At 45.0% G+C, this 26536-nt stretch overlaps 1 protein-coding gene across 5 annotated transcripts in view; it reads left to right on the top strand.

Moving 5' to 3' along the window:
* Positions 1-25075, top strand: part of LOC138448032 (death-associated protein kinase 2-like) — a 709206-nt gene extending 684131 nt beyond the window's left edge. For all 5 annotated transcript variants that reach the window (XM_069604570.1, XM_069604575.1, XM_069604578.1 and 2 more), the window contains 2 exons: positions 4610-4693; positions 14153-25075. In XM_069604570.1, the coding sequence (XP_069460671.1) occupies positions 4610-4693; positions 14153-14233 (165 nt within the window). In that variant the 3' untranslated portion in view covers positions 14234-25075. The remainder of the gene's footprint in view (positions 1-4609; positions 4694-14152) is intronic.
* Positions 25076-26536: the final 1461 nt, after the last annotated feature.

The following is a 26536-nucleotide window of genomic DNA, read 5'->3' as shown; positions in this document are numbered from 1 at the left end:
TGGCAGCCCCCCACCCGCCAAACTGGAACAGCCTACTTCATCTAATACCTGCCTCTAACATGAGCACATGTAAAATTACATTTAAGGACCAAGCATCCGATTCCCCCCATTGCAAGCGCTTTTCCTGCACATCCCGCATAGACAGTGCCACGAAGACAAGTTATACCACGATCTCTGTAGTTATCAATATGTAATGGACGTTATCTTCTTCTGCTGTCTATGATCTCGGCTCTTTAAATCAAGTGTGTTTGTTACCTGGTACAGAAAATGTGTTCCTGTGTAACGCTTTTTGATGTATACAATTTCCTTTAGCGCTGTTACCCAAATAAATAAGTAAGAGTATAGATTGATGTAATGGGCATTGGGATGGCATAGTTATTCTATCCAGCAATGCTTCAACTTATGTACAGCTCGCTGATTGGGTTCACCCTCTGTAACAACTTAATTATTTTAGGTCTTCTTCACGGACATGTAGATCCTCAGTCTAAATTCTCCTACACCTCAATTTCCATCCCACCTTCTGGGACAAGAAACACGCTGTAACAGTAATTCCTTGTATTTGAAATAGATCAGGAGATATTTTATAGGTGGTTCTCTGCTCTCAATACAAGGGAAATTCACTTGAAATGTTGTCTACAAAACAAACAGAACATACCACATAGCAAAATAACAGTCTCTCTCTGTTCCTATATTTCAAATAACAAGTAAAAATGCAATTCCATTTGCACTGCTTATTCAAAATGAGTACCCGGCGCGCGCTGTACACCTGGAATACTACGTGTGGATTGGCTCTTTCCTGAGCCATACCACGCAGTATTCCTGTGTACGTTAGTGCGTCCCGCTCATGCTGGGTACTCTGTCCCAGCGAGGGGTGTGGCAGCCCCTTAGCCAATGAGGAGGCTCGAAACAGGGCAATCCCCGCTCCGAGCCTCCCCATAGCTGGAGGCTGCCTTCGTCCCCCGCCGGGGACACAGGTAAGTTAATTTTTTTTTCCTCCACCCCTCCCCCACAAACTATCCCTTCCCCACCCTCCCACCTCCATTTACCTTCTTTTTTGTTCTTTTCTTGGGAGCGAATGCACTGGAAACACTTCTGTTCCCAGCGCGTCCGCTCCTGATGGCCGCCATGGAAAGGGAAAACTGACTGTTTTCCCTTTCCCGGCGGCCATTTTTTTTCAATTTTCTTTTTTTTTCTGTTTCGAAAAACAGAAAAAAATGCCATTAGTACCCGGTCTAATGGCCCAGGGTACTAATGGCTATAAGACCCAATACTGCCCACGGTAAAGCCCCCGTGGCTTCGTTAAGGTGCTGGCTGCGCTCGGGCCTGTAACTACGGCCCCAGGGCATTAACTTGGGCCAGCATTGGCCCTCTGCCTCTGGTTTTATTGCCACATGCACACACCTGCTTCCATTATTAGCACTCTGGAAGGGGGCGCTGGCCAATCAGGATGCTTGGAACGTGGGCTGTATTGTCTGGTACAAGCCCGCGTTCCGAGCAGCCTGGGTGCTACTAGCCAGCGCCCCTTCTCTTGCCTCCTCCCTCCCACACACCTTGTAGCATCTATGTAGTTTTCTACGGGGTGCTAAGAGTGTGTATTTAAAAAGAAAAAAATAATAAAAGTACCTTGCTATGCGGGCCGGTGCCGCACTTCCACAAGCCCATTTTCAATGTTGATGTCACACTCATCAACATTGTAAGCGGACTTTGGAACCACAGCGCCGAGCTGCGCAGCAAGGTATTTTTTTTCCCCTTTTTTATTTTTAAATACACACCATTAGCACCCACCTAGGGAACTAAGCTGGTGCTAATGGCCCTTCAGGCCACAATGTCGGTAACGGCACTACTCGCTTCTCTCGGGCCCTTCACTGGGACGGTGGGCCTTTAATGACAGGGTCGGCCCACCGCCTCGTGTCACATCGCCCCAATAGATGGATGTTTGTTGTAAATAAGACTTGATAACTCTTACATGAAGACACATAGATATATTCACAGCATGATTTTCAATCAGTTTGCATTTGAAAGTATTTAAAAAACAGAAGACACATCACTTATGAAATATCACGCAATATTGCTATTTGGAAATTAAAATAGTAATAGAATGACAAAGTCACTCATTTATTGGTCTCAAGAGTTCACTGATGGTGAAACATCTCAATGTATGTGCTGCTTTACATTTCAATGCAGTTGAAATGAGTATTTTTAAAATGAAATTGTATTTCCTTTGGAAAAAGAAGGGGTCAATCTAGCCCACCCACACGTGTCTATTGGAATTCAATTCTCTCTTTCAGCATTCCGTTATCTAGTCTCTTTAAGGACCAACAAATACATTCTTTCAGACCTTTTATTTAGAATATGGTCATTGAAGGTTAAACACGTCTTTTAATCACTGTTATTCTGTAATATTCGATGCTCATCACAACTCGGACCCAAATATATGTTTGCGTGTTTAAAAACCGAGAGTATAAATTAATATCTATTGGGCATAGGTCAATACGCTATGCACTATATTAGATACTATAGAAATGTAAATTAAAAACATTCTTCCAGGGCGTCGGTTCTCTTTTAAGGTTTGAGTTAAAACTGGGCAGCAGGACTCTGCGCCGACCAGTCACTCCACTTGCTCGCTCCTGCAAACTCCTTCTCACTGCCTGCATGGGCAAGGACTCCAGCTATTCCCAGGAACCACCTCCACCGTTAGGCACTTCTGGCATATCTATCTACCTCATTACCAGTCTAGAATAGGCCCCCCACCCCTCCAAAGAGGCTGTAGAAACCCTCTGCTAGGATGGCTCATTTCTCTCTTCTGACTCCTTATGGGATCCCTGCTGTTCTTTCTGGATCCTTTATCGTTCTGCTCTCGAAGTTTCCCAAAGTCTCCTCTTTCAACTGCATAGAGTTATTGTATATAATGAGCATCACCCCACCCCTTGGGAATCATTCGTGATGAAATTATTTTCAATTGGTTCTTTTGCATTAGATTCTCGAATAAAGTGACACTTCAAAAATGACATCCCTCCCCTCTGAGGAACATGGGAATTTCGGAGGGAGGGATTATTCTCAGAACTCTACCCCCTCATTTACTAGAGAAGAGGTTGCATATTGCATTTAGCGCCTCCTCTCAGTTAAATGCCATCAGAACCAGGACAGTTTTACAAAGAATAAGTATAAAGTTACATAATTCACATTTTCTAATAACTTTAAGCAATGACCGAATTGGACTTTTCAAAGAGGGCTTTTTTTCTGACAGGCAAGTTAAATTTCACCAAGAAAAGGGTCAGCAACCTTTGGCTCTTTAAAAGCTGGACTGCAACTCCCAGCAGCCCTTACTAACCAATTCAATGGTGAGGCCTCATGGGAGTAGTAGTCCAAAACGTGGGGGGCCCAGGTAGCGCACCCTGAAGTAAGATAAGCAGAATTGGAGATCTCAAAATGCATGTGACATATTAAAATGTGGATTGATCACTGTAAAAATAAAATGCTCCCTCTACACATTAGTTATATCTTATTTCTCTATTTGCAAAGGTTGGAATAAATGAGGGCATTTCAAACTTCTAAAAACCTCAAATTGGAGGCGTCTGCTTATAAACATGGCCTGCATTTTTATTTCCTCAATTCAGCGTGTTTACGCTGCAAGGAGGGAAAGCGTTGTTAAAAACCCAAGTTACTAGTATGCATTTTGAAGATAAGAATTAAATATTCTCCTGGTAATAACAACACTCCTTCACCCCTCGATCACAAGATGTTATCGGGGACAAATGACTGGCTTCTGCAAACATCGAAGTTGTAATCAAATCCTTTTAAACTCCAGAATGCATTCATGTCTGCATGTTTCACACTCTTGCAGCAAGGAAGGCATGTAGCATCTGACCTCTTGTAATTTTAATTTAGATAATAACACTTGTATCCTTCCACAAAAAATGTTAGCCTGCAAAAACGGTCACTTTGGGATGATTACATAGTATAGGAGACTAGGCCACGATTCACTACAATTAAATGACTATACCTTGGATTCAATTTCCTTTATCTTTGTGAATTTATTATGGAAATCTGTTAACACAGACTGGTCCCAGAACAGTGTTATGACCTGCGCTTAACACTGTACCAGCATATTTCTCTTTACCAAGCACAGATGGGACTTCAGGATGTCTTAAGTAAACATGTGCCTGGCTGTTTAACAACACTTGTTTATGAGAAAACATGTCTTGGCTGGAGGACTTTATTATTAATTCATGAAAACACATAGCAAAGTTTAACGTTCTTTTTGAAGTGAGTGTTCACTGCTTCGCTAGGTATTTTTCATTACATTTAAATAAGGAAGATCTGGTTCACACGTCAATTAATACACAAAATAATCATTAGAACATTTTATATCGATTGCATGTGTGGAAAATCAAACATTGTGATGACTAATTCAGCAATACGCCTTGTTTACCACCAGCTTTATTCACTGCAAACAGCATGTTTATGTTGTGAAAAGAGACCAATCAAAGAGATTTTGAATGACTGAATTTAACTCACTGTTGTTTCACCAGCTCTGACCACCTATTATTTATTGACGGCATTCTATTGAATAACATAACATCCTACACTTTTCTTTGTCTTCCCTGAGCTGTCCTATAATATGGTGTCTGCCTGTAACCGATTGTGTCGGATGAAGCTTCTTTGCAAGCCACTGAACGATGAGGAGAATCTGGTCTGTATCTATTTGTTTGTTTGTTTATTTATTTTATTTATATAGCGCTCCAGACCCAGAGGTAAAAGGGCTCTTTTAGACAGGTTACAACTACTATGGGGGAGGCTGTCCCTAGTTTGGGAAGGGTGAGCGGGAGAGGGGAAGAGGATGAGCACAAAGGATAGAAAGGAAGGAATGTGTGTAGAACGTATGGTGAAAGAGGAGGATTGATAAAGATGGGGGAAGGGCAAAGACATTTCAGCGATAATTTGGAGAGGAGGAGGTATGCCATGAGGGGAAGAGGGTAAAGGAAGAGAAGAGAAGAATGAAGTAACTTCATATTGAATAGCTTTTTTAGTTGCTTTCCTCCCCAATTGCTATGTGTTCTACAGTTTGACTCCCAAGCATTAAATCTGTTTGTTCGACCTACCTCCCCCTCAAACCCTTTTCTCCCTCATTACCTTGCTCTTTCCAAAGTCTGCATGGTGTTTAATTCCCCACTGGGCTCCTGGCCATCCTTTCCTTTCTGCAAAGCATGGGTAATGTATGCAATTCTGCGAAATGCCTGGCGTCATTTGCGATGGAGATGGGGCCAGTGATGATGGGGTATGCAGACTCTGAGCTACTAGAGTGTGCATGGAGGTTATGTAGGGTATGTGAATCTGTGTGGTTTTTCTAGAAACACTGATTTATTGGGGGCAATGGAAGAAATGTGGGGATATTAGGGAGAAGAGCAATGGAAAGAATGTTGATGGCTATGTTGGGTCAAATCATTCCTCGAGGGTCGACTTATGAAAGTCTTTTCTGACTCTGCGAGCGCTACCCCCACCACTATCCACTGTGGCGTCCCACAAGGGTCCTGCACTGCCCCCACCTTATACAACATCTTCACCCTCCCACTGTTCAATGCCCTGGACCGTCATCACATAGCCTACACCAACTATGCTGACGGCACGCAAGTCCTGCTCCCTCTCGCCGGGGTCTATGAACAAGACGCAGCGGCATTAACCAAGATCTATACAGCCATCCAAACCTGGATGGCAGCCAACGGCCTCTGCTTAAACGGGGACAAAACAGAGATCCTACTAGTTGGCACCAAAGAAACACTAAACAAACTCCCACCGCGGTACAAATCCTTTAATATAGATAACTCCACCATCACAGTCTCCACTGCAGTAAAAACGCTAGGAGTATACCTTGACTCCACTCTCTCCATGACTCGGCAAGTCAATGCCATAGCCTCCTCTGCTGCACTTACCACAAAGGTAATGAACGCCGTTAAACCCTTCCTATCCACTAAAAACTGTCTGGCCGTAGCCAGAGCCACAGTAGATACCAAATTGGACTACTGCAATGCTCTCTTCTTGGGCACATCGGCACAAAACCTAAAAAAAAAAATGCAAGTCACACAAAACAATGCTCTAAGAGCAGCCCTAAGCATCCCTTAAAGGGAGCACATCTCCCAAGCCAGAAAAGAAGCCCACTGGTTACCAATAAAAGAACGTATACTATTCAAATCCATGGCCATCACCCACAGATGCCTCTCCGCCGAGGCTCTGCCCTATCTTTCTGAAAAAATCACCCTTAATACATCCACTAGACCCACTAGGTCACACATGACTAACCAGACCTATGTACCCACATTCAAAAAAAGCAAAGCCGGAGGGTCTAGCTTTCAACACTTAGCACCCAAAAACTGGAACGCACTCCCCACCGCTTTAAGGAACGAAAATTCATACCATGCCTTCCGCAGACTACTCAAAACCACGTTGTTTAACTAACCTCTCCACCCCACCTATACTACTGTATTTTCACAACTGTATGTAAACAAGCACAACTGCATGTAAATATTCAAATATCCTCTACATTGTATCTATATATACACCATGTATGCCTGTAACAAGTAAGACTGCTTTCAGCGCCACAATGCCCCTGGGCAGATGTGCGCTTTACAAATCCAAATAAATAAATAAAATAAATATGGAGTTGCAAAGTGTAAGTAGTACAGAAGTAGGTGTCTGGAATTACAGATTTGAAACCCACCAGTTGGGCAGGTAGAGTGAATCTTCGTCAGACTTGAGATATGTTGAACTAGTCAAATGTAGATCTCGTTCGGTCTCCCCACATCAATGCTTTATCATGTTATCCTCCCATTCTCGATTACAACTCATCTCGGTATGCACCACTTTGATTTCCTGTAGCTCCCCTGCAAGCTCCAAAGCTACCACACAGTAAGCAGCACTTGAGTTCCAAAATACAGTAATCAGTTGTGTAGGTGATACTGACATGGGGTCCTTCTGATTCTTGCTGTACGAAATGATTATCTGATTCAGACACATTTGGAGATGAATTGCATTCACGCTGAATACATGAGGTATGCCGCCCTGACAAATGCGGACATGAAAATACCTGAACTGTTATGTGAAGCATTCTGCATCACTGCCAGTCTATCAATCAAGAACCCAAAGACGTCATTTCAACTAAGTGTGGTATACGCGCATGCATTGCCCAAAGGGGCGTCTAACCACTGTGTTATGTGAGGAGCCTGAAATGAGAGGCGGGCACAAAGTTCTATGATTTTCATTATCGGCCATTTTTATTAAAAGAAAAGGGTTGGATAAAGATCTCGCTATCCCTAACCTAAGGAGCGTTTCCCTACCTAGGAAACTAAAACTAAAGATCCATCTGTCAAGTCGTCAAACGTTTAAAACTGTCCTTGTGTCCAAAACGAATCTACCCCTCAAACTTGAAAGAAACAACAAAAGGGGTGCAAGAACATGTTCTAATATATGTTTAGCAAAATGTGTTCATAATCAAAGTAGAAAAATACATCCAACAGAAACAGTGTTTTCCAAGGATTCAAAGGGGGATTTCCTTCCCCTAGATATTTAGGCAGGTTGGCAAATGGTTCTCCTTTAAACAATAGTTTCTTTGGTTCTTTATATTCAGTTCAAACGGGTTCTTATATATACAAAATGTTCCTCAACGTTCAGCTCTTCCTTGGCTTCATTGAACTGGATTCACAGAAAGAAATCATATTCAAATGAGATATTCCATACTTCAGCTTTAGAGGAGTCCCCGTTATACTCTCCTGCCAGGAATCCCTTCATAGACTTTTCAGATCCCCTGGTCTACTCCACTGCCAGGTATCTCTCCTCCCCAAATTCCCACTGCCTGATGGGTTCATTTCACCAGGACATCCTTTTAACTTTACTTTCTTCAGTTGGATTACCTGGTATACTTCCCTGCCAGGCACCCTTTCATGGAGTTTTGCAGATCCCCTAGAAAACTCTCCTGCCAGGTATTTCTCCTCCCTAAATGTCCACTGCCTGATGTATTCCTTTCACCAGGACTTCCTTTTAACACAACACAGTTTTATCTCTTCACTGTGTTTCTAGTTGTTGGCTTGGTGTAATGTTTGTTCCATCTTCACCACATTGACTTATTGTTCTAATTTTCTACACATTAGCATTTCATATATGAGGGCTTGTTTAATTCTTGTGTTTGTGCTTTATATGGTCGGTATTAAACCACTCTTCTTTCATTTACTTATTTAAATGTCTGTCTGTACGCCCCAGGGTTCCCAATGGCTCTTGGCCGACTCACTGATTGTTCGTAGTGTCCCCGACCCGTGGCAAGTCTCTGCAAGGAACCTTCTTCTCTGCAAAGGCCTCCTTCACATTGCAGACCTTCCTCCAGTGTCTTCTGCGCTCCTGCGCTTGTTCGCCGGCTTCTCTGTGTGATCTGGACAGAGGAACGCTGCTTTTCAGTACAGCCGTATTCCCGGTAACCCTGCTGCTGCTGCCGGAGATCCACCGGTCTTCCACAGGTACCCACTGCATTTCTATTCCTTTGGCGCCAAGCAGGTATGTAATTCTCGCAGTTGCAAGCTGCTATCTGGATGTGCCTGTAATCTTCTCTGGCACAGCCTGCTGGCGTTCTGCCTCCTTCCTCCGGACACTGGTTGACTCTGCTACCACAGTCTCTGGCTCTCTCTCCATCTTCAATGCGGACATCATTTTTAAATGCCCCATGTTCTCATTACAAAAACTAGCCTGCATATTCAACTTTGAGTCACTTTCACTTTGCGTTAACTCCTTTCTCTTCTTCCTCGTCTCAGTACTTGAGGCTTTATGGTAGTTGAAGTCCCTAGAAATCATGGGATTTCTAAAATGATGTTGGTTAGGAGTTTCTCTTAGAAAAACATCAGACACAGGAGATGTTATGTATGTATTTTGTGTATTTTAAGGATCAATGGAATTTCAACTAAAATAATTTAAAGGAAGGATTTTCTGAGTCTTACAATGGGGGGAACTTGTATGTTGATAACAAGCAATTAAGAACTTAGGTATTATGATATCTCCTCCATTAGAGGGTACAATGCGCGTCTCTTTGGGTGGAGTCACCATCTTCCCGAAATAGTCCTCTTCGCCCATGTGATCCTCCTTCATAATACCACCCCCAAGGCTAGAATTGGGTAGCGACTGTCATTCCCTGGCTACCTGGGAGTAGATCACTGCCGAGGAGTCAGTGATGACTCCACAGGATTCATCACAGTAACCAATAATAAGAACACATATTTTATTAAATGCAGTTTATGCTCCTGCTAACACATTAAAGCTCTGAAATGTGACACTTACTATAGCTAAGCAACCTTATTTTCATCTTTCTCAAGGCAATGCTGATTGCTGTACGTATATCTCAAATGACATCACATGGGGCGTCATTCATGACATCACTGCTGGCTTTACTGTTGACGTGGGCACTTTAGTAACAAAGTGTTAACAGAGCACTGCTCAAATGTCGGTCGAGCTGGAGCCTTTTTGCAATGTGAGGCACACTATCGTGAATAACATAATGCACACTTTTAGAGCGACCGGTCAAAGAAATTGGGTTTTACTTTTAAATCTATTGTAGAAGAGTGGCAGTGGGTCAGTGTCAGCAGAGAATAGGAAATGCATGACCAGTAACCAGGCATTCCACATTTTGGTGTAGAAATGCATAAACGACATGATTATATTGCAAGCTTTGACCTTTTTTTTTTAAGAGGGGCCGGGCCTCACAGATGACCTCACACATGCTATTGCATCTGAATGTAAGCAACCTGCTATGCATTCCATACAATGACAGACAGGATTAGGCACCGTCGCTAATCTGACTGCAATGGCACATTGAAGGTGCGGCTGACTAAGCATAGTGTTGATTATAAGAGACAGACACCTTTCTTCTCCATTTTTATAAATAAAGCTGTGTAGACAACATTCCAAAGTAATGTCACTCGCCTGAATTCAGAAGTGCCAGGGGATTCTAGTGAATTTTTAAGGGGCATACATATTTATCCGGAGTTTGATAGAACGAGCTAGAAAAAATGACAGCCAGCCATGCACTCCTGCCCCGTTGCCGCCCCCCTCTGTAGGGAAAACATGAAGATCCAATACTTAAGATATCATTTCAACAAAGGTATATCTAGGAGCTGATCAGGAAAGTGTGCACCAGATTTCATTTTTTGCAGCACAATAGACCAATCTTTATCTGGGCCATGTCATTGAAGGTTCACATAAGATTGTGTGCATCTGCCACCCTGTGGGGAAATTCCAATTCTACGTCATATTGTGATGAGTCCTATGGAGTCATTACTGATCCCCCGCAGCCAGGAATCTCCCCCCATGTGCCAAGCGGACGGCAGTCGCCACCTGATCCTAACCCTGGGGGTGGTATTAAGAGGGAGGATCACATGGGAGGAGATGGCTTTCGGGGAGATGTGGTGACCCCGTCAGAAGAGATGTGGTATTCTTCCCTTCCAAATTAAGAAGACACTATAATTCCTAAATTCCTGATGGCCTGTTGTCACTATACAAATCCCTCCCTTTGCAAAACCCTAAAACCTTTCCTGCCAGACAGTCTAGACAGAATACCATTTGCACCTCAAATGTACATAACGCACACATAACTCCTCCTGTCTCTGATGTTTTTGGGCCAAATGAAAATATAAAAATCCCAAATAAAATCACATTAGAAGTCCTATAAATCCTGTGGACTTCAACTCCCATAAAGCCTCAAGTACTGAGACAAGGTAGAGGAAGGAGTAGTTAATGCAGATCGAAAATCACACTAAGTTGAACATGCAGGCTAGTTATTGTAATGAGATGCATCTGTGCGGGAAATTTAAAAATGGTGTCCGCATTTGAACGAGAGAGAAAAGCCGAACGGATTCAGAAGGAAGCAGAATCACGGGTGAATGAAGAAGTACAAGAACGGTCCGTGCTGGTTAGAGCAGGTGTTCTCAGATTGTCGCTTGCAGGCAGTACTTACTGGAGTGGTGCGAGGCCACAGAAGGCACCGTAAGAAGACTGCTGGGGAACTGGCACAACAACCAAGCTACCGGCAGTGCGGTCGAGTCCAGAAGCAGTAGGCTTACCGGCGGACAAATGCGGAGCCAGGGAAAGAGCTGAGAAAAGGTCTGCCGAGCAGAGAATGCCTTCACGAGGTGAAAGCTTCAACGCAGCAACATGCCTTGGGGCTAAGGCATTGCCAGATACCGGTGAGTCTGCCCAGAGATGTTGAGAACCCTAGGGCATACTGACACGCATGTGAGTCATTAATAACTTGTTTTTAATATTTACCAAGTAGAAAACAAAGACGGAACGTGCACAAATCCTCATGTATGAGAGGCCATTATGGGGAAGGTTGGAGCAAGTATTGTCACAAGCCAGTGAATCTTAATGAAGGAGTTAGGTCAAAACTTTGACAAATCTCCATATACAAGATATCAATATGGGGAAAGTGGGATCAAGTGTTAACAAAAGCAGATGAATACTACTGAAATAGAGGGTAAAACTTGAACATGTCTCCATATATAAAATGTCAATGTTGAGAAAGATGGAACAAGTAGTACCTCAAGCCCAGAACATACAGCAAAGGAATACAACTGTGCTATACTGATTGACAGTGAGAACATTAAAAAGAAGACCTGGTGAAAAAAGCACATCTGGCAGTAAGCATTCCAGGAGGAGATACCCACAGGGGAGTGTATCAGGGGATCTGCAGGCCCCAGAAAGGGATTCCTGGCAAGGGATATACCAGGTAATCCATTTAAAATACAGAGAGGACACAGACATTGTGGGCAGATACCTGGTAGGAGAGTAAACCAGGAGATCTGTAAAAAGCAGCTGAAAATAAGTCCTGACGGTCCAAGCACCAGGCAATTTGAAGTTGCATTAATAAGTTAAAATTGTGTGAAGACCTGGCATGAGAGTATACCAGGGGATCTAATAAATCTGTGAAAAGCATCCTGGCAGGGGAGTATACCAGGAGGGTTTCCGATAAAAGTTATTATTTTAAAAGAGACACTTTCACTATCCTTAAAGAACTACTTTTTGAAAGACACTTTTTTGCCATTCTTATGAAGTGGTTGCTTAAAAGAGACAATGTTGCTATCCTTAGGAAGTGGCTGCTGGAAAGAGATGTTTTTGTCATCCTCAAAAAGTGGTTCTTTGAAAGACAGACTTTTGCCATCCTAGCTCAGATATCCAGGGGAAGGGAACCACCCTCTGGATCCAAAGATTATTTTTGTTGGATTTATCGATTTGTTTTTTAACACGTTCACCAAACCTACATCAGTGACACTTCCCTTATAACCCTCGTTATTTACTTTCAGTGTGAGGGTCAGATTAATGTTTTGGACACAAGGATAGTATATAATTGTGACGATGACACAGACTGATCTTTAGTTTTAGTTTCCAAGGTAGGGAAACTCTCCTTGGGATAGGGGAAGATAGGTCTTTATCCAACCCTTTTATTTTAATAAACATGTCTGATGTTGAAAACACTACCACACTATGTCTGCCTCTCATTTCTGACCCCTCGCAATATGCAGTAGGCTGTTTACCAGTTTAAACTATTGTGGAAGGGTATTTATCATTTAGCACATATTGTTCTGTGAAAGTCAATAAAATAGATCAGAACTGGCAAATCAGAATTAGATGCATGGTTACTAATTATGTGAAAATGCAGCTCAATCTGCTCACTGACTGTAAACCTCGCCATTCCACTTTTTAAGCCAGTTTCAGAGTGATTGCGAGCATCATTGCCATGCCTCTTCCATATGGTTATCAGAAGGGCGCACTTGTCTCTGTTTTCCCACAGACCCTCTCCATGGTTTTTAATGTTGATGCCAGAGAAACCTCATGGCACCGACTGCTGCCAAACATGCTTCATTTAGCCTCTTTCATTACATCAAAACAGCTGCTCGGACACTGGTTGCCCACCAGAATTGCCCCATGCCTATTTCACATTGCCCAAATAATGATCGCATGTCACTGCTTGCCATCACTTGTCCCTTGGTTATTTCACATCGAAACCACTGTTGCTTATGACACACCCGATCGACCCTGTTTCCCTTCACTTTTCCCTAAACATGCAACTCCGAGCCCTCAGATTTTCCCAGCCCCTTTTTCACATTACGGCAAGCAGGCCATCGTGATCAAATAAGCATCAAAAGAGGCAATAGGAGATGCCGGAATGTAAGACATTGACTTACATTAGCTGCCAACCATTTTAATGTACTCCTGTGTGGGGATCTCAGAGCAATGCAAAGAAAAAAAGTTCACACATCTGACACTACACACAACACTCAGCACACGGCTTGTCAACCTTCATTCCTAAGACGCTCACCATCACTCATACTTTCATGGCCTATCTTCAGAAACATTATCAATTCACATCAAAGCTTCGATTTAAAATATTGGATACATCCATCTTTGTATTGAGATCAACCCTATTTCACTGAACCTCAAAAAGGCAAGTTTGCCTTTGCGTGGTAATGGCACAGCAGTGTCGATGTTGTCCTTTTTTCTATAGTTATCTTACGCCATTCACAACCTTGCCAGTACATAGACCGTGTGCTCGGTGGCAGTGAAGTGCATTTTGATGGGGACATTATTTTCAAGCTGGGCATATTTCACAAGCCTATCAGGTCAATATTCTGAGGTCTTTGAAGAAGCAGTTCGACATTGCTCTTTTACAATATAGCGCAGTTGTTGCTAATGAGAAATTAGAGATGCTACTTAGATCATCAGTGATGACTTCCCGTTCCCTGTCTCTACCCCTCTGCTTCCTTAGAAGTGCCACCCATACATCAAACACACCACCCACTGAAATCGCCAACCGCACTTACTATCTTCCATATTTTCTTCATGAGACCTCTGCTACGCACCTCTAAAACCCAGCCTTGTCCCCAATCTTCTCTCCCTCCATCCACTCTTTTTTCTTTTAGCCCGCTTCCGTTCCAACTGCAATCAGTGATCATATATGGATCTATACTGTATGTTCCCTTGGAAAGGTAACTCTTGTTCTTGTTCAAGAAGTGTGAGTGTTCAGATGCCTGTGTAGCCCTGTACTGCACCATTTATTTAATACGAAAATACTGGTGCACCTTTGCCAACAGATCACTGACCCTCACCATCTCTTTTCACCCTACAGCGTCAGTGTGAAAGTGACCAAGAGGACGAGCAAAGTCACCCAGTGACACTCATGCGCAGGCGGAGAAGCAGCTGCTCATGACCACATCTGAGAAGAACCCGTTCCAGCATGCAGCCCCCAGCCCCCTCCCCTGTAACGCTGGAGATGTGTGGACGCCACAGGAGAACTATACATACCTACATATTAGTGGTGGGGGCATGAATACCCACCACGGCCAAAGAACACCAGAAGAGAGAGATTGATTGTGGGGATCAAACCGCATGAGGAGAAGTGCTGCTATGTGTGAAACTGTGGGAAGTGCTTGGCCTTTTTTGAGCCGCAAAGGGCCTCCCTGGAGATGCACCAGATTGATATGTTTCACGCCACTGAGGACGATAAAATATTGTTTACAGCAGCTGGGGTGACCATTGCATATCGTAAGCCCTTCAGTGAAAAGCCATTGACTACGCGGCACAACTCGTGGATGGTTTATCACCATTTGGTGAGTGAAAAACACTGTGACTGCAGCAATATCTGCTGCAGAGGTAGAGGCACTTTTGCCCACGGAGTACTTCCATAGATTTGAATTCATGGCTCAAATGCACAAGTCATTGCTCCGGGGTGAGGCATATTGTGCCATCGTGGACACCTCATCTTCTCTCCATATGCCATTGTTACTCAGCTGTGAATTTTCAGTGCCTTGAAATGTGCTTCATGATGGCATTAGGAGTGCCATTAATGCCACCCTGCAGCAATGCGGGGTTGGGTAGATGCAGGTTTTCAGGTGGTTATGCTCATCGGCAATGCTTGGATACTTAGTGGTGTAAGCACAATCCATATCCAATATACATACACGTAATCAAGCAGCTACTTCCGTTCAAGGTATGAGTGCATTGCAGCTAACCGTGACACAGACATGACCATTCACTGGAATGACCCAAAATATATTCCAAATGGCAGCTATGCTGGGAAGTTCGCTAGCGACTATTTTGCAAGGTTCAGCGATGCATATTAAGGAAGCACCCACCACTGACAAGGTAGAGCATAACATACAAACCCAATCTAAAATTACATTTAAGGATTGTTTTGAACTTGCTTTACTTTGTTTTGGGTACCTCTGACACTTGTTATTCCTATGCACTAAACTCAAAGAGGTGTTACAGGCTTTATTATCCCTGTAAAACATATTCTTTTCAATGAGTTGTATATCTCTAAGAAGGTTTTAATTGAAACTGATGGAAAGTGAACTTTTCTTTTGCCCATGAAAGTGGGTTGGGGGTCTGTGGCTGACATAAAAGCAACAGAGCACTGCCACGGAATGGCAAAGCCGCTCGCAAGGAAGTAAAGAGAGGGGGTAGCAGCAGAGTTGAGGTTGGCAGTTTATCCCATTCAGGCATCCCAGCTGTCCCTGATCAGTAGTTTCCACCCAACCGCTGAAGCGCTGTTTTTTTAACACTTACCAAGCAGGTCAATTCATGTTATTTTAGACAATTATCACCAGGCAAAGCATGTGATGAAATGTTCACATACAAATTCAAAGCTAAGAAAAGTTGAGTGACATTTCTGCTGCTGGTGCGTCTGCTCACCAGTGTGTCAGGCATGACCTGTGAGGAAGAAATGACATAATCTGTGAGGTGGGTGAAGAGCAAGGTTCCGAGACACCTGGTTGTACCTATTGTAATGTCAACAGTATCTCATGCATCCCAACATTGTGTGGAGTATACAACAGAGCTCTGCAGTGGTGCTGCATTCACCACCTGCTTCTCCAGCATTCTATTTCCCAAACATGTTTCTCCCCTGTTGTTGCATCCTGGCCATGCAAAGGATTTTGTATTGGCATTGGAAACCACGGAAATTGATCACTCCTTCATGCACACGTGTGATCATGGTGGTTCCACTAACAATGAGATGGACGATTAAAGTGTGGAATGTGCCAACTTGTGTCCATGAAACCAAAGAGCAGTCCTTCTAAAGACGCCATTGAAACATATTCCCACCTATATATGAATCTGAAAGTAGCTATTGTAGGTCATTATCCTTCCCTGACACTAATTCTATATCAAAAGGACCAATCCCCAAGTGCAAAAAGGTGGGATCTTTTCTGGGCTTTAGAGTATCTTGCATATGGGAAGGTGACTACGAAGGGATCCCGTCCAAATGGAACTGTGTGAAACACATGCATCCTGTACCCCAATGATCCCTTCCAAGAACGTTGCAAGGAGCATAGTGACCCGCCAGTGAAGGAGCCTGAGACGGTACCTGCTTAAGTCACCGCAGAAGGTGAGCAGGTTTTTCATTATGGAGGATTGCAACGTTATTGCATGCCATTGCCCATCGGGAGCACGGCTCCTACCCGCTTCAGTGTACTTCTAAAGGAAGGGCTCCCTTTATGAAATGATCTTTTTTTTTTACTTTTAGAAAAGAAAATGTCACTAGTGTCCAGGTAGAATCTTCTCACATCTGCTCCTGGGGTGATGCTTTTGGGTTGAATTCTGCAGGCCACTGTTTGCTTTCAGCTTCCTGGACAGAGTTGAGATCCTGTGAATGGCAGTAGAACTACCTCCATGGTCACTCATTACTTTTAAGAAATGGAAAATATGTTTCTCTTCCACTTTGGAACACCAGCCTGTACTTTACATTATTTTGACGGCAGGTCTTTTTACATTTTGAGGTGATTGCTCTTTCCTTTTCTCAGCCATGCTCATGTTTACCCAGAAGCTTATATGAGGGCAATGGTACAGTGCAAGCACATGGTTTTGTGCCATGGAAATGGTGTACATTCTGGGACTCATTAGATTAACTCTAGACTTTAGATCTGTACAATTTGTCCTTAATAGTCTAAGATGTCGGTAGCTTCCATTTTGCCAAAGTTTTTCACAAGAATGTTTGGAATATTGTTTGCATTTACTTCCTCATTGACTCAAAGGAAGGTCCTTGTAACACCTCCAAAATTAAAACAGAAATACACAAAGACATTTAAGCCATCAGACTGTTTACCATTGCCCAAACCATGGAAAAATATCCATTGGAAATCCCCAAAAGATGGATACCAAATTGCAAAACACATTTTTAAAAAATGTGTAAAAGACTACAGTTTATTGGTCAATCGTTGCCACTTCGAAGGGATTGGTTCCTCCAATGTATTCCACATCTATGACAGGTAATCACCACACCTGTGCTGCTTTGGAAAATGTTCAGCGTCTGAGTCCTGCGTCAATGACATCGATATGCTGTCCGCGATGGCCTCTGTCGAGCAGACATCACTGGATGTTATAAGTAGGATGCACGACGCCCGTAGCCTCAGTTCTGTTTTTTCCGTGAACGTGGTCGCTTCGGAGATCTCGGCATGCCTCGGTTCTTCTGATTCTATCAGTTCTTCGAACTTGGTTTGTGAAATTATCATGTCTTCTTCTTCTACCCCGCAGTCAGGATTCAAGAAGTGTCGGGACTGCGGTTCCAAGATGTCACTTACGGACCCGCACGACGTCTGCCTCTGGTGCCTCGGCGAGGACCACGCCACAATGACTGTGATGAATGCCAGTCTTTGACATCAAAGGCCTTGCGGGAGCGAAAGAAGAAGCTGTCGGTAGGTAGGGTTTCCAAGCCCCGAAAGTCGAAATCCGTGGGGCTTTTGACCGACGATTCGAGGGGCGACTCTCCGCATCGTTGGCGTAAGTCCAGGGGGACTCGGTCCCGGAGTGGTTCTTGGCACTCGCAGAAGCACCGTCACCGGTCGCCTTCCCTGTCCTCGTCTGAGGACTCCGCCAGACGGTGGGTAGCTTGTCCTACCAATCATTCCTCTCCTGCGGAATGGGATGCATTTCATAAGGAAATGTTGGCGATTTTCGAGTCGCAGGGCTCCGTTCCATATGCGCCTTCGAGAGAAGCCAGCAAGGAATGCGCTAGGGCCACCGTTCACTCGCCTTCGGTCTCGGGCGGTCGGTGTGATCACCGGGAACCTTCGAGGTCCTGGTCAGACAAGGTGGTTTGCTGTAGCCATGCCCGCTCCAGGTCCCGATCCTCGACGCCATCGAGACTGGTAGAGCCTGTGAGGTCTTCTAATGAGACGTCAACGCCATCGGCGCCATGTCCGTCGAGGGACTCTCTTGAGGCTCCGCCTCCGAGGAAGTCATCGAAGCCATCAGTGCCGAGGCCGTTGAAGGACACTCTCGGGGCACCGCCCTCGCGGTCTGTGTCGAAGCCATCAGTGCCACGCTCGACGTCGACACTGATTGTGTCGACACCTTTCTTGGAGGCCTTACCGGAGGTACCCCGGGCATCAGTGGAAACTACGAGAAAGGCCCTGAAGAAGTCGCTGAGGCCTGTATTTGAGCCTCTTTTTGTGCCCTCTTCCAGGGATCTCTTCCAGCCTCTGGATTACATCTCTGAGGTGTATGAAGGGTCTGAGGAAGGTTTGGTTCCTGATGAGGTTCCTGATGACCTGTTATCTGGTCATAGCCAGTTGGAAGACCTGCGTCAGACTTTGCACAATGCCAGTGGTCTTGATAACTCCCCGGAGGTTGAGTCTGGCAGGCCTGAGCCTGGTACGCATGCTGAATCTTCGTACAGGCGACTCATGTCGAGGGTGACAGAGTACTTGGGGTGGTCTGTGCCACCAGTAGATTTTCTGCAGGATGACCTGACAGATATCCTTGACCAAGGTCCACCCACTGACCCGGTGCTGCCATTTCATATGGCTTTACAGAGAAGGGTGGCGGTGGCTTGGACTGCTCCGGAGAGTCTCCCGGCTGTAAGCAAGTCGTTGTCGAAAAAATACAGTCCAGCCAGTAGCGACCCCTGCTACTTGACTACACACCCTACTACGGAGAGTTTGGTGGTACAGGCGGCCACGACCCCAGCAAAGCAGGCGTTGTACCCAACCATCCCTCCTGATAGGGACAACAAACGTTTTGATGGCTGGCCGAAGAAAGTGTTTTCTTCAGGGGTATGGCTTTACAGGCAGCCAACTCCATGTGTGGCTTAGCACGTTTCATTCACACTCTGTGGAATTGTGTATCTTTGGCGGCTGAACATATTCCCGAAGGAGAGGAATGGGATGGTTTTCTTGCCCTCGTTCAGGATGGCAAGCATGCCATGTGTGAATCCGTTCAGTCGGGTCTGGACATGGCAGACTGTGCCAGCCGGTCCATGGCAGTGAGCACCGTGATGCGCAGATTTGCATGGTTGCAGAAGTCGGGGTTTGCTCCTGACGTACAAGCCCGGCTTCTCAACATGCCCTTTGATGGTGAACATCTTTTTGGCAGCAAGGCTGACGAGAGCCTTGAGAGGTTGCAGACCTTCAAAGCTGCAGCAAAGTCATTGAGCGCTGCAGTCCGCCAACCTCTGCCTTTTCATCCTAGGGGACAGCAATGGAGGGAGGTTCCTTTCGATACTACTCTTCCTTTGGTAGATCGAGGGGAGCTGCAAGTCAAAGGGTCCACCGTAGGAGTACCAGAGGTGGAAAACAAGGTACTCGAGGTGCCAAGGCCACTCGGGCAGTTGCCTCTTTGCCCTCAGGCACTGCTGCAGCCGCTTCAGCTCAGTCATGAGGCCATGTCCCATGGTTCGCCGGTTGGGGGAAGGCTGGCACAGCATCTTGTAGAATGGCGTGCCATTACTTCAGATGTCTGGGTTCTGGAGATCATAGACCACGGCTACTGTCTTCCTTCCCGGCAGAGGCCTCACGACAATCCACCTGGGAATCTCTCTTTGAAGAGTCTGGATCCGCTAATTGCGCAAGAAATCAAATCCCTGCTGGAGAAAGGCGCCATAGAACTGGTGCCTGTAGCGGAGAGGAACAAGTGATGGTATTCCCCATATTTTATTATCCCGAAAAAGACGGGGGATTGAGACCCATCATGGACTTGCGTGGTTTGAACAAGCTCCTCAGGAAGGACAAGTTCAAGATGGTTACTCTCTCTCAAGTCCTCCAGGCCCTTCAACTTCAGGACTGGTTGGTGTCTCTAGATCTACTTTCATGTGCCGATTCATCCGAAGTGCAAGAAGTACCTGAGGTTCGCAGTTGGTGACTCACATTTTCAGTTTCGGTTCCTGCCGTTCGGATTGACCACCGCCCAAGGGTCTACAACAAGCTCATGGTGGTGGTGGCAGCGTATCTCGAGTTCTTGAGGTTGCTCGGCCTCATGGCATCCTGCATTCTTCTGGTGCCAGAGGCCAGGCTGCGGATGAGATCTCTGCAGTGGGCTCTCAAGATGCAGTGGTCACAGTCCTCTGGCAGGATGTCTGATCCTGTTCAGGTGCCACCCTCGGTCGCCCAGGATCTTCTGTGATGGGCCGTCGAAGGCAATCTGATGAAGGGGGCTCCATTTTGGCTACCCTGGCCGGAGGTGACAATCGTGACGGATTCATCCCTCGTGGGATGGGCAGCTCATGCCAACGAGTTGACAGTCAACGGTCGTTAGTCTCCATCGGAGTCCAGACTCCATATCAATCTGTTGGAGCTGAGGGCCGTCAGGCTAGCCCTGAAGGCTTTTCTGCCGTCTGTGTGGGGGAAGACTGTCCTGATTCTGACGGACAATACAGTGGCCATGCACTACCTCAACAAAAACGGGGGGTAGGGTCTCTCCGTCTGTGCAGAGAGGCGATGCAGCTCTAGTTCTGGCCCATCCAGCAGGACATTTCGATCTCGGCAGTTCATCTGGCTGGAGACGAAAACGCGGGGGCGGACGCTCTGAGCAGGCAGAGCACGCTCTCTCACGAGTGGGAGCTGGCTCAGGAGATTCTCCTGGAGATCTTCGCCCTTTGGGGGACCCCACAAGTGGATCTCTTCGCCACCAGTGTCAACCGGAAGTGCGAAAGATTCTGCTTGCGGGAATTTCCTCCAAAAGGAGCTTTAGGGGACGCGTTCATGGTGGAGTGGTCCTTCCCACTGCTGTAGGAGTTCCCTCCTGTCCCCGTCATCCCGCAAGTGCTGCAGAGGTTACGGAGGTTCGGTTCCTGAATGATCCTCATTGCTCCGGCAGGAGAACGTGGTATCCGGACCTTCTCGACATGTCCATCTGCCCTCCACGCCATCTTCCCTACCGAGATGATCTGCTCTCACAGGAGGGGGGTCAGGATCCTTTTTCATGTGCCATTCCTGTGGTTCTGTCTTTTTTGCTTTTGTTAGCCCACAAGGGCCTGCAAATGGGTACCATTAAAAGTTACCTGGCGGCGCTGTCCATATTTAAGCGCTCGTCTGAGGAGTGTTCTTATTTTAAAATTCCTTTGATTTCTCAGTTTCTGAAAGGGCTCACTAATGTGTTCCCACCGTCTCCTTTCCAGGTGCCCGGTTCGGGATTTGAACCCGGTTCTAAAACTCCTCAAGGGAGCTCCGTTTGAGCCCTTACATTCTTGCTTTTTGAGACTGTTGACCTCGAAAACTGTATTTTTAGTTGCGGTTACTTCCGCTCGCAGAGTGAGTTGCAGGCACTTTCCGTTAAGCCACCCTTCACAGTGGTCCATAAGGACAGGGTTGTCCTTAGGGTTCATCCTTCTTTTCTTCCGAAAGTTGTGTCGGAATTTCATTTAAGCCAGAAAGTCATTCTTCCGGCGTTCTATCCTCCTCCGCATCCTGGTAAGGAAGAGGAGCGGCTCCATAGGTTGGATCCTAGGAGAGATTTAAGTGTCTACATCTCACGCATGTCCCGGGTCAGAGTGTACGATCAGCTCTTTGTAGGATACGCTGGAAGGTGTTTGGGACAAGGTGTTACTAAACAGACTTTGGGCCTCAACACGAGTCTGGCGGTAACCCTTAAATGTGGCGGTAGCACTATTACTGCCACATTTAAGGGTCTGCCAGATCATGCCCCTGGCAGATTTCCCCCCAGCTCTGAGCTGGGGGAAACTCCGCAGCAAAATTGCTGATTTTATGCGCCATTACCGCCTGCGGGAAATCCGCCGCCAGTAATAGCACGAATTTTCCCCATTGGGCCCGATGGGGAATGAGGAATTCCCGAATGGGCCCAATGGGTTATGGGCACTAACCGTTCTGCCAAACCCGTGATCGGGTGCTAATAGCGCCAGGGGGTTTGGCAGTAGGGCTAATAGCGCCGGCAGTAATACCGCCGGTGTTACCGCGCAACTCGTGATGAGGCCCTTTGTCTAGATGGATTATCTTGACAATTTCTGAATGTTACCGCTTGGCGGGTAAGGACCCTCCGGTAGGCTTACGGCCCATTCTACTAGGGGCGTGGCTGCCTCTACTGCCCTGCAGAGGGGTGTTCCCATTCGTAACATTTGTGAAGCAGCCACATGGGCCTCTGTCCATACTTTTGTAAAACACTACTCCCTGGATTCTATCCATGGGCTAGATTTGGTCTTTGGCAAGGCGGTCCTCTATTGTGCAATTTAATTGGGCATTCTAAAATTTTAAATTCTTTTCCCACCTGGTACTGCTGGGAGTCTGTCATAGATGTTGAACACGTCGGAGGAACCAATCCCTTCGAAGAACAAGTTACTTTCTTACCTGGTAACGTTCTTCGATGGGATGTTCCAACGACGTATATTTACACAGCTCCCTCCCTACCTGCCCCTCTACAGAATTTCTTTTGCGATTGCAGCTTTCGTTTCCGCAAGGCTTTCTGTAGTCATTCTGGCAGAAGATTGGTGCCACACGTTCTGGGGAAAAAACTACAACTGAGGCTACGGGCGTCATGCGTCCTACGTCCTACTTATAACATCCGGTGACGTCGGCTCGACGGAGGCCCTCTAGGACAGTGTATCGATGTGATTGACGCAGGACGCAGACGCCGAAAATTTTCCGAAGCAGCACAGCTGTGGTGATTACCTGTCATAGATATGGAATGTGTCGTTGGAACATCCCATCGAAAGAACGTTACCGGGTAAGAAAATAACTTGTTCTTCTCATGCAGTCGTCCTGCTAAAATCTGTCTAGAGCCGACGTCTGTTACCTGCCTTCCAATACCAATGTTTGCTTTTCTAATTTGTTCATTCCAAGTGCCATTTTCATGCAAACGTTCAGTTTTTAATTCACCTCCTAGCCTTGCTTTTTTAAGATCTTTCCTTCGATGTTGTATATTATTTGTTGGGTTTTACAGTTGATTTTATTTAGGTTTCCATAAATTCTAGCATTTGCTTTTAATGTTGCCTGTAGATGTTAAAGGGACATGCAAGAGTTTCCCCCAAGGGTTTATGTCTGCTGCACATCGTGATGTCGCCTTACATTGCGATATATCTAGGGCAGCTGATGATACTCCTCCCAATAGGGGCAAGAGCTCTCGCTATGTGGGTCTATAGAAATGGAATGATATTAAATAGAAATGTTATGTTCCTGTTTAATATGTATCATTATCCTGCATTCTCTCTCTTTTTCAGTGTTACTTACTCTGAGCCTGTGATCCCCGCATTGTGTTTTAATGGTAACATGATTCCCATGCACCTTAGCAGATCCAGTTCTTCCTCCTCTAGGAGAATGACCTTGGCTGTGGACAGTCATGACACATTCCCCCCTGGAATCCCAGTAGCCAGTTTATGCAGAGCCATGAAAGAATGAAAAAGGATACTTACTGTGTGCCCCTGTGTGGAAAACAGAACATTACAAGATGTACAGGAAGCCGACTTGTCTCCCTCGAGATGGATTGGCCTACAACTCCCATCAGCCCAAGCCAGCATAGTGATGGGGTACTGTTGGAGCTGTAGGCCAAAATAAATGGAGGGTGTCACGGTAGCCACCACTGATTGTACAGCATAAGGTAGAAATTGCCTTTCCAGATTGGAAAATCAAATTAAATCAAATGTAGAAGAGCCATGGTATGGAATAGAAAGAAAAATGGAAAGGTACTTGGAACTGGTAAAAAACACTAAAGAGAGAAAAACTAAGTAGCAAGTACTTTCTACCCTGAAAATCTAGAGTGCACATTTGGTATACAGCTCGCTAGTACATGTTCCAGACAACGCCTCTGTTTAAGTTATTGCACCAAAAAATATAAACACTTAAATCGGTGTTGCCTGGAAGCCGGAAGCTCCTACTTTTCCAGTTTGTAATCTAAGCACGGGCACCGCATACTGGACACTCTAGTGACCAGGTGACCATTTAGTCACACTGGGCCATCGGGGATGGACACCTTTGCTGATAGATAGGCCATTGCCGCTAGCAGATTGGTAGAGCTGGAGAGCTTTTGTGTATGTTTTGTCCGCAGTCTCTGCTTTTGGAAAGGTTAAATCAGTCTGGCTTGCCTTTAGAAGTTTCTAATTCCAGTCCCCTAAAAAAACACTAAAGATAAGAAAAAAACAACATGCGGGCAAGCAAGAGAATTCGTCCCTCCAACCTCAGGGCTATTTGCCACCTGTGCCCCATTCCGTTTAGTCGTCAAATGATGGGGTTTATAAACACTACTTTCAATGACCATTTACCTCTAGGCACCGCCTGTCATTATCAGAGTCTTCATTTAAGGATGGCTGATGTCACTGTCGCCTTTTGGTCCCAGTGGAAGGATTAAGTGGCACCGATGTTTCATAGATTATATTGAACTCCCAAATCATGAAACATTTTGTGGCCATCTTATCCATCCTTAAGAAAATAGCACATTGCATTAGAGGGCAGACACCAAAGACTCAATATTGCACCAGCTCCGTCTGTCCTTTAAAAACAGCATGCAACACTGCAGGGCCCGGGAGGGTCTTTTGGATGCACCAGTGAAGGGCTGGGCCAAGCTATCCTGTTCAGTTTGTAGTATGAATTTCTTATCCCTGTACATTCTGTGTCTGTGCTTCCATTGTAGTAGAATTTGCATGGCACGCGTGCCTGACCACAGCGCCTGAGAATACCCCATTTGCATGCATGCATGTTCCTGGGAATGCGCACAAAGCAAGACTCAATACTGTGAATGAAGATTTCGTATACCAGAAAGGAAAGATCCCACAGTCCAAGTTCTTTGTAATTTGTTGTATTATTGTTTTTATAACAAGACGAATTTGAACGTGTCTCCAGAGTGGTTTATTTCTGTGGTCTTCAATTTTCTCAGTTCACCACTTGTTCATAAATCATGGTAATCTACACGAGTTTATGTGGTTGGGGAGGGGGAGTTGGCAAGGGGGGCAAAGCTGGTCTTCAAGGAATTTATCAGCATTCAACCATATCTGCGCAATTCTGGCAGTACTCATTTTAGAAGAAATCACAATTTGTTTTCATTGAGGCCAACATTACTTCATTAAGCCACTGTAAATGCATTCAATGCAACATGCCAGCATATTCTTCTACCTTCATTAAGCACCGGTTTTCAATTAAAAAACACACGATAAATACTGCTTCCAAGAATATGTAATTGAACATAACTCTCAAAAAGTATGATGACACGATTCTGTGAGATAAAACTTTATTAGGAAATAGCAAACTTTGCAGTGCTATGACGGAAGGTCTAGTGTGACTCGCGGGCCATACAACAATGTGTAAATGAAACAAATCTTGATCCGCGTCAGTACACAACTATTGGCTGATCATTTTGGGCTTTGTTACACTAGCTCACTTGCATAGACAATGCATGCTCTATGAAAGCGCAGCACCTGTCCAACATGAATAATTAACAAGGTTCCACTGACCCAGTGCTTGTTTGATTCCTTCTCAAAAGGGTTTTTTGTTGTTGCATGAAGTAGGTTTTCTTAAACTACATAGACTGTTTAGTCATTTGGCTTGTTCATAACTCGTCAGAACAAGAAAAAAATAAAAGGCAAGTTTCCAGGCCAACTTTCACCTCTGTGGTTTGCCTGAAACCATCTTAAACCGGAGTAGCCAAACTGTCACGCTCCGGGTGTTATGACTTGCAACTCACATCAGCCCTAGCCAACATAGTCAAAACATGCCTTTTTAATTCCCATAATATCACTCCTTCAACATTGGCTGGACAAGTGACCTCACTGGATGCAAACATTCCTCCCTTATTCGGCTTCCCAATCCTGGACTGGACCATGATTACCCCTTGGAGGAAACCATATCATTTTGACAATATCCCCTGTCAAGGAGCCCAGTTGAATCAATCTGAGTCCGACACAGAAAGTTAGACTTTTTATTTTTTTTATTTTTTTTACAGATCCAGGTTTATTATGTTTTTGTGTAAACATTTATAGCGCACTATAGGCCAGAGGGCAAACAGGCGCACACGTATTTCAAGATGAAAACAATACAAACAATAAGGAAACGGAACAGAATGCATAAAACAGCGTTATACAACAGCATAAAAATATCTAATAACATAAAAGAAAGAATAAAAGAAGGCACCAAAAACCAGCATCAAGTAAAGTCAATAGAATCAACCAGTAAAGGAAACGCTATAACGTCAGCAGGATAAAACCAGCAATACAAAACTATAAAATCATGTAAAATAAAAAAAGGTCTTCAAGAAATGTGAAGTATCCAATCTGAATGTGCTCGACAACTTGTTGCACAAT

Source organism: Ambystoma mexicanum, chromosome 1p (genome assembly GCF_040938575.1).
Source record: "Ambystoma mexicanum isolate Mex_15411 chromosome 1p, UKY_AmexF1_1, whole genome shotgun sequence".
In the NCBI taxonomy this organism is placed as follows: Eukaryota; Metazoa; Chordata; class Amphibia; order Caudata; family Ambystomatidae; genus Ambystoma; species Ambystoma mexicanum.
The sequence above is the reverse complement of the archived record's forward strand: the minus strand, read 5'-3'. Positions and strand labels throughout refer to the sequence as shown.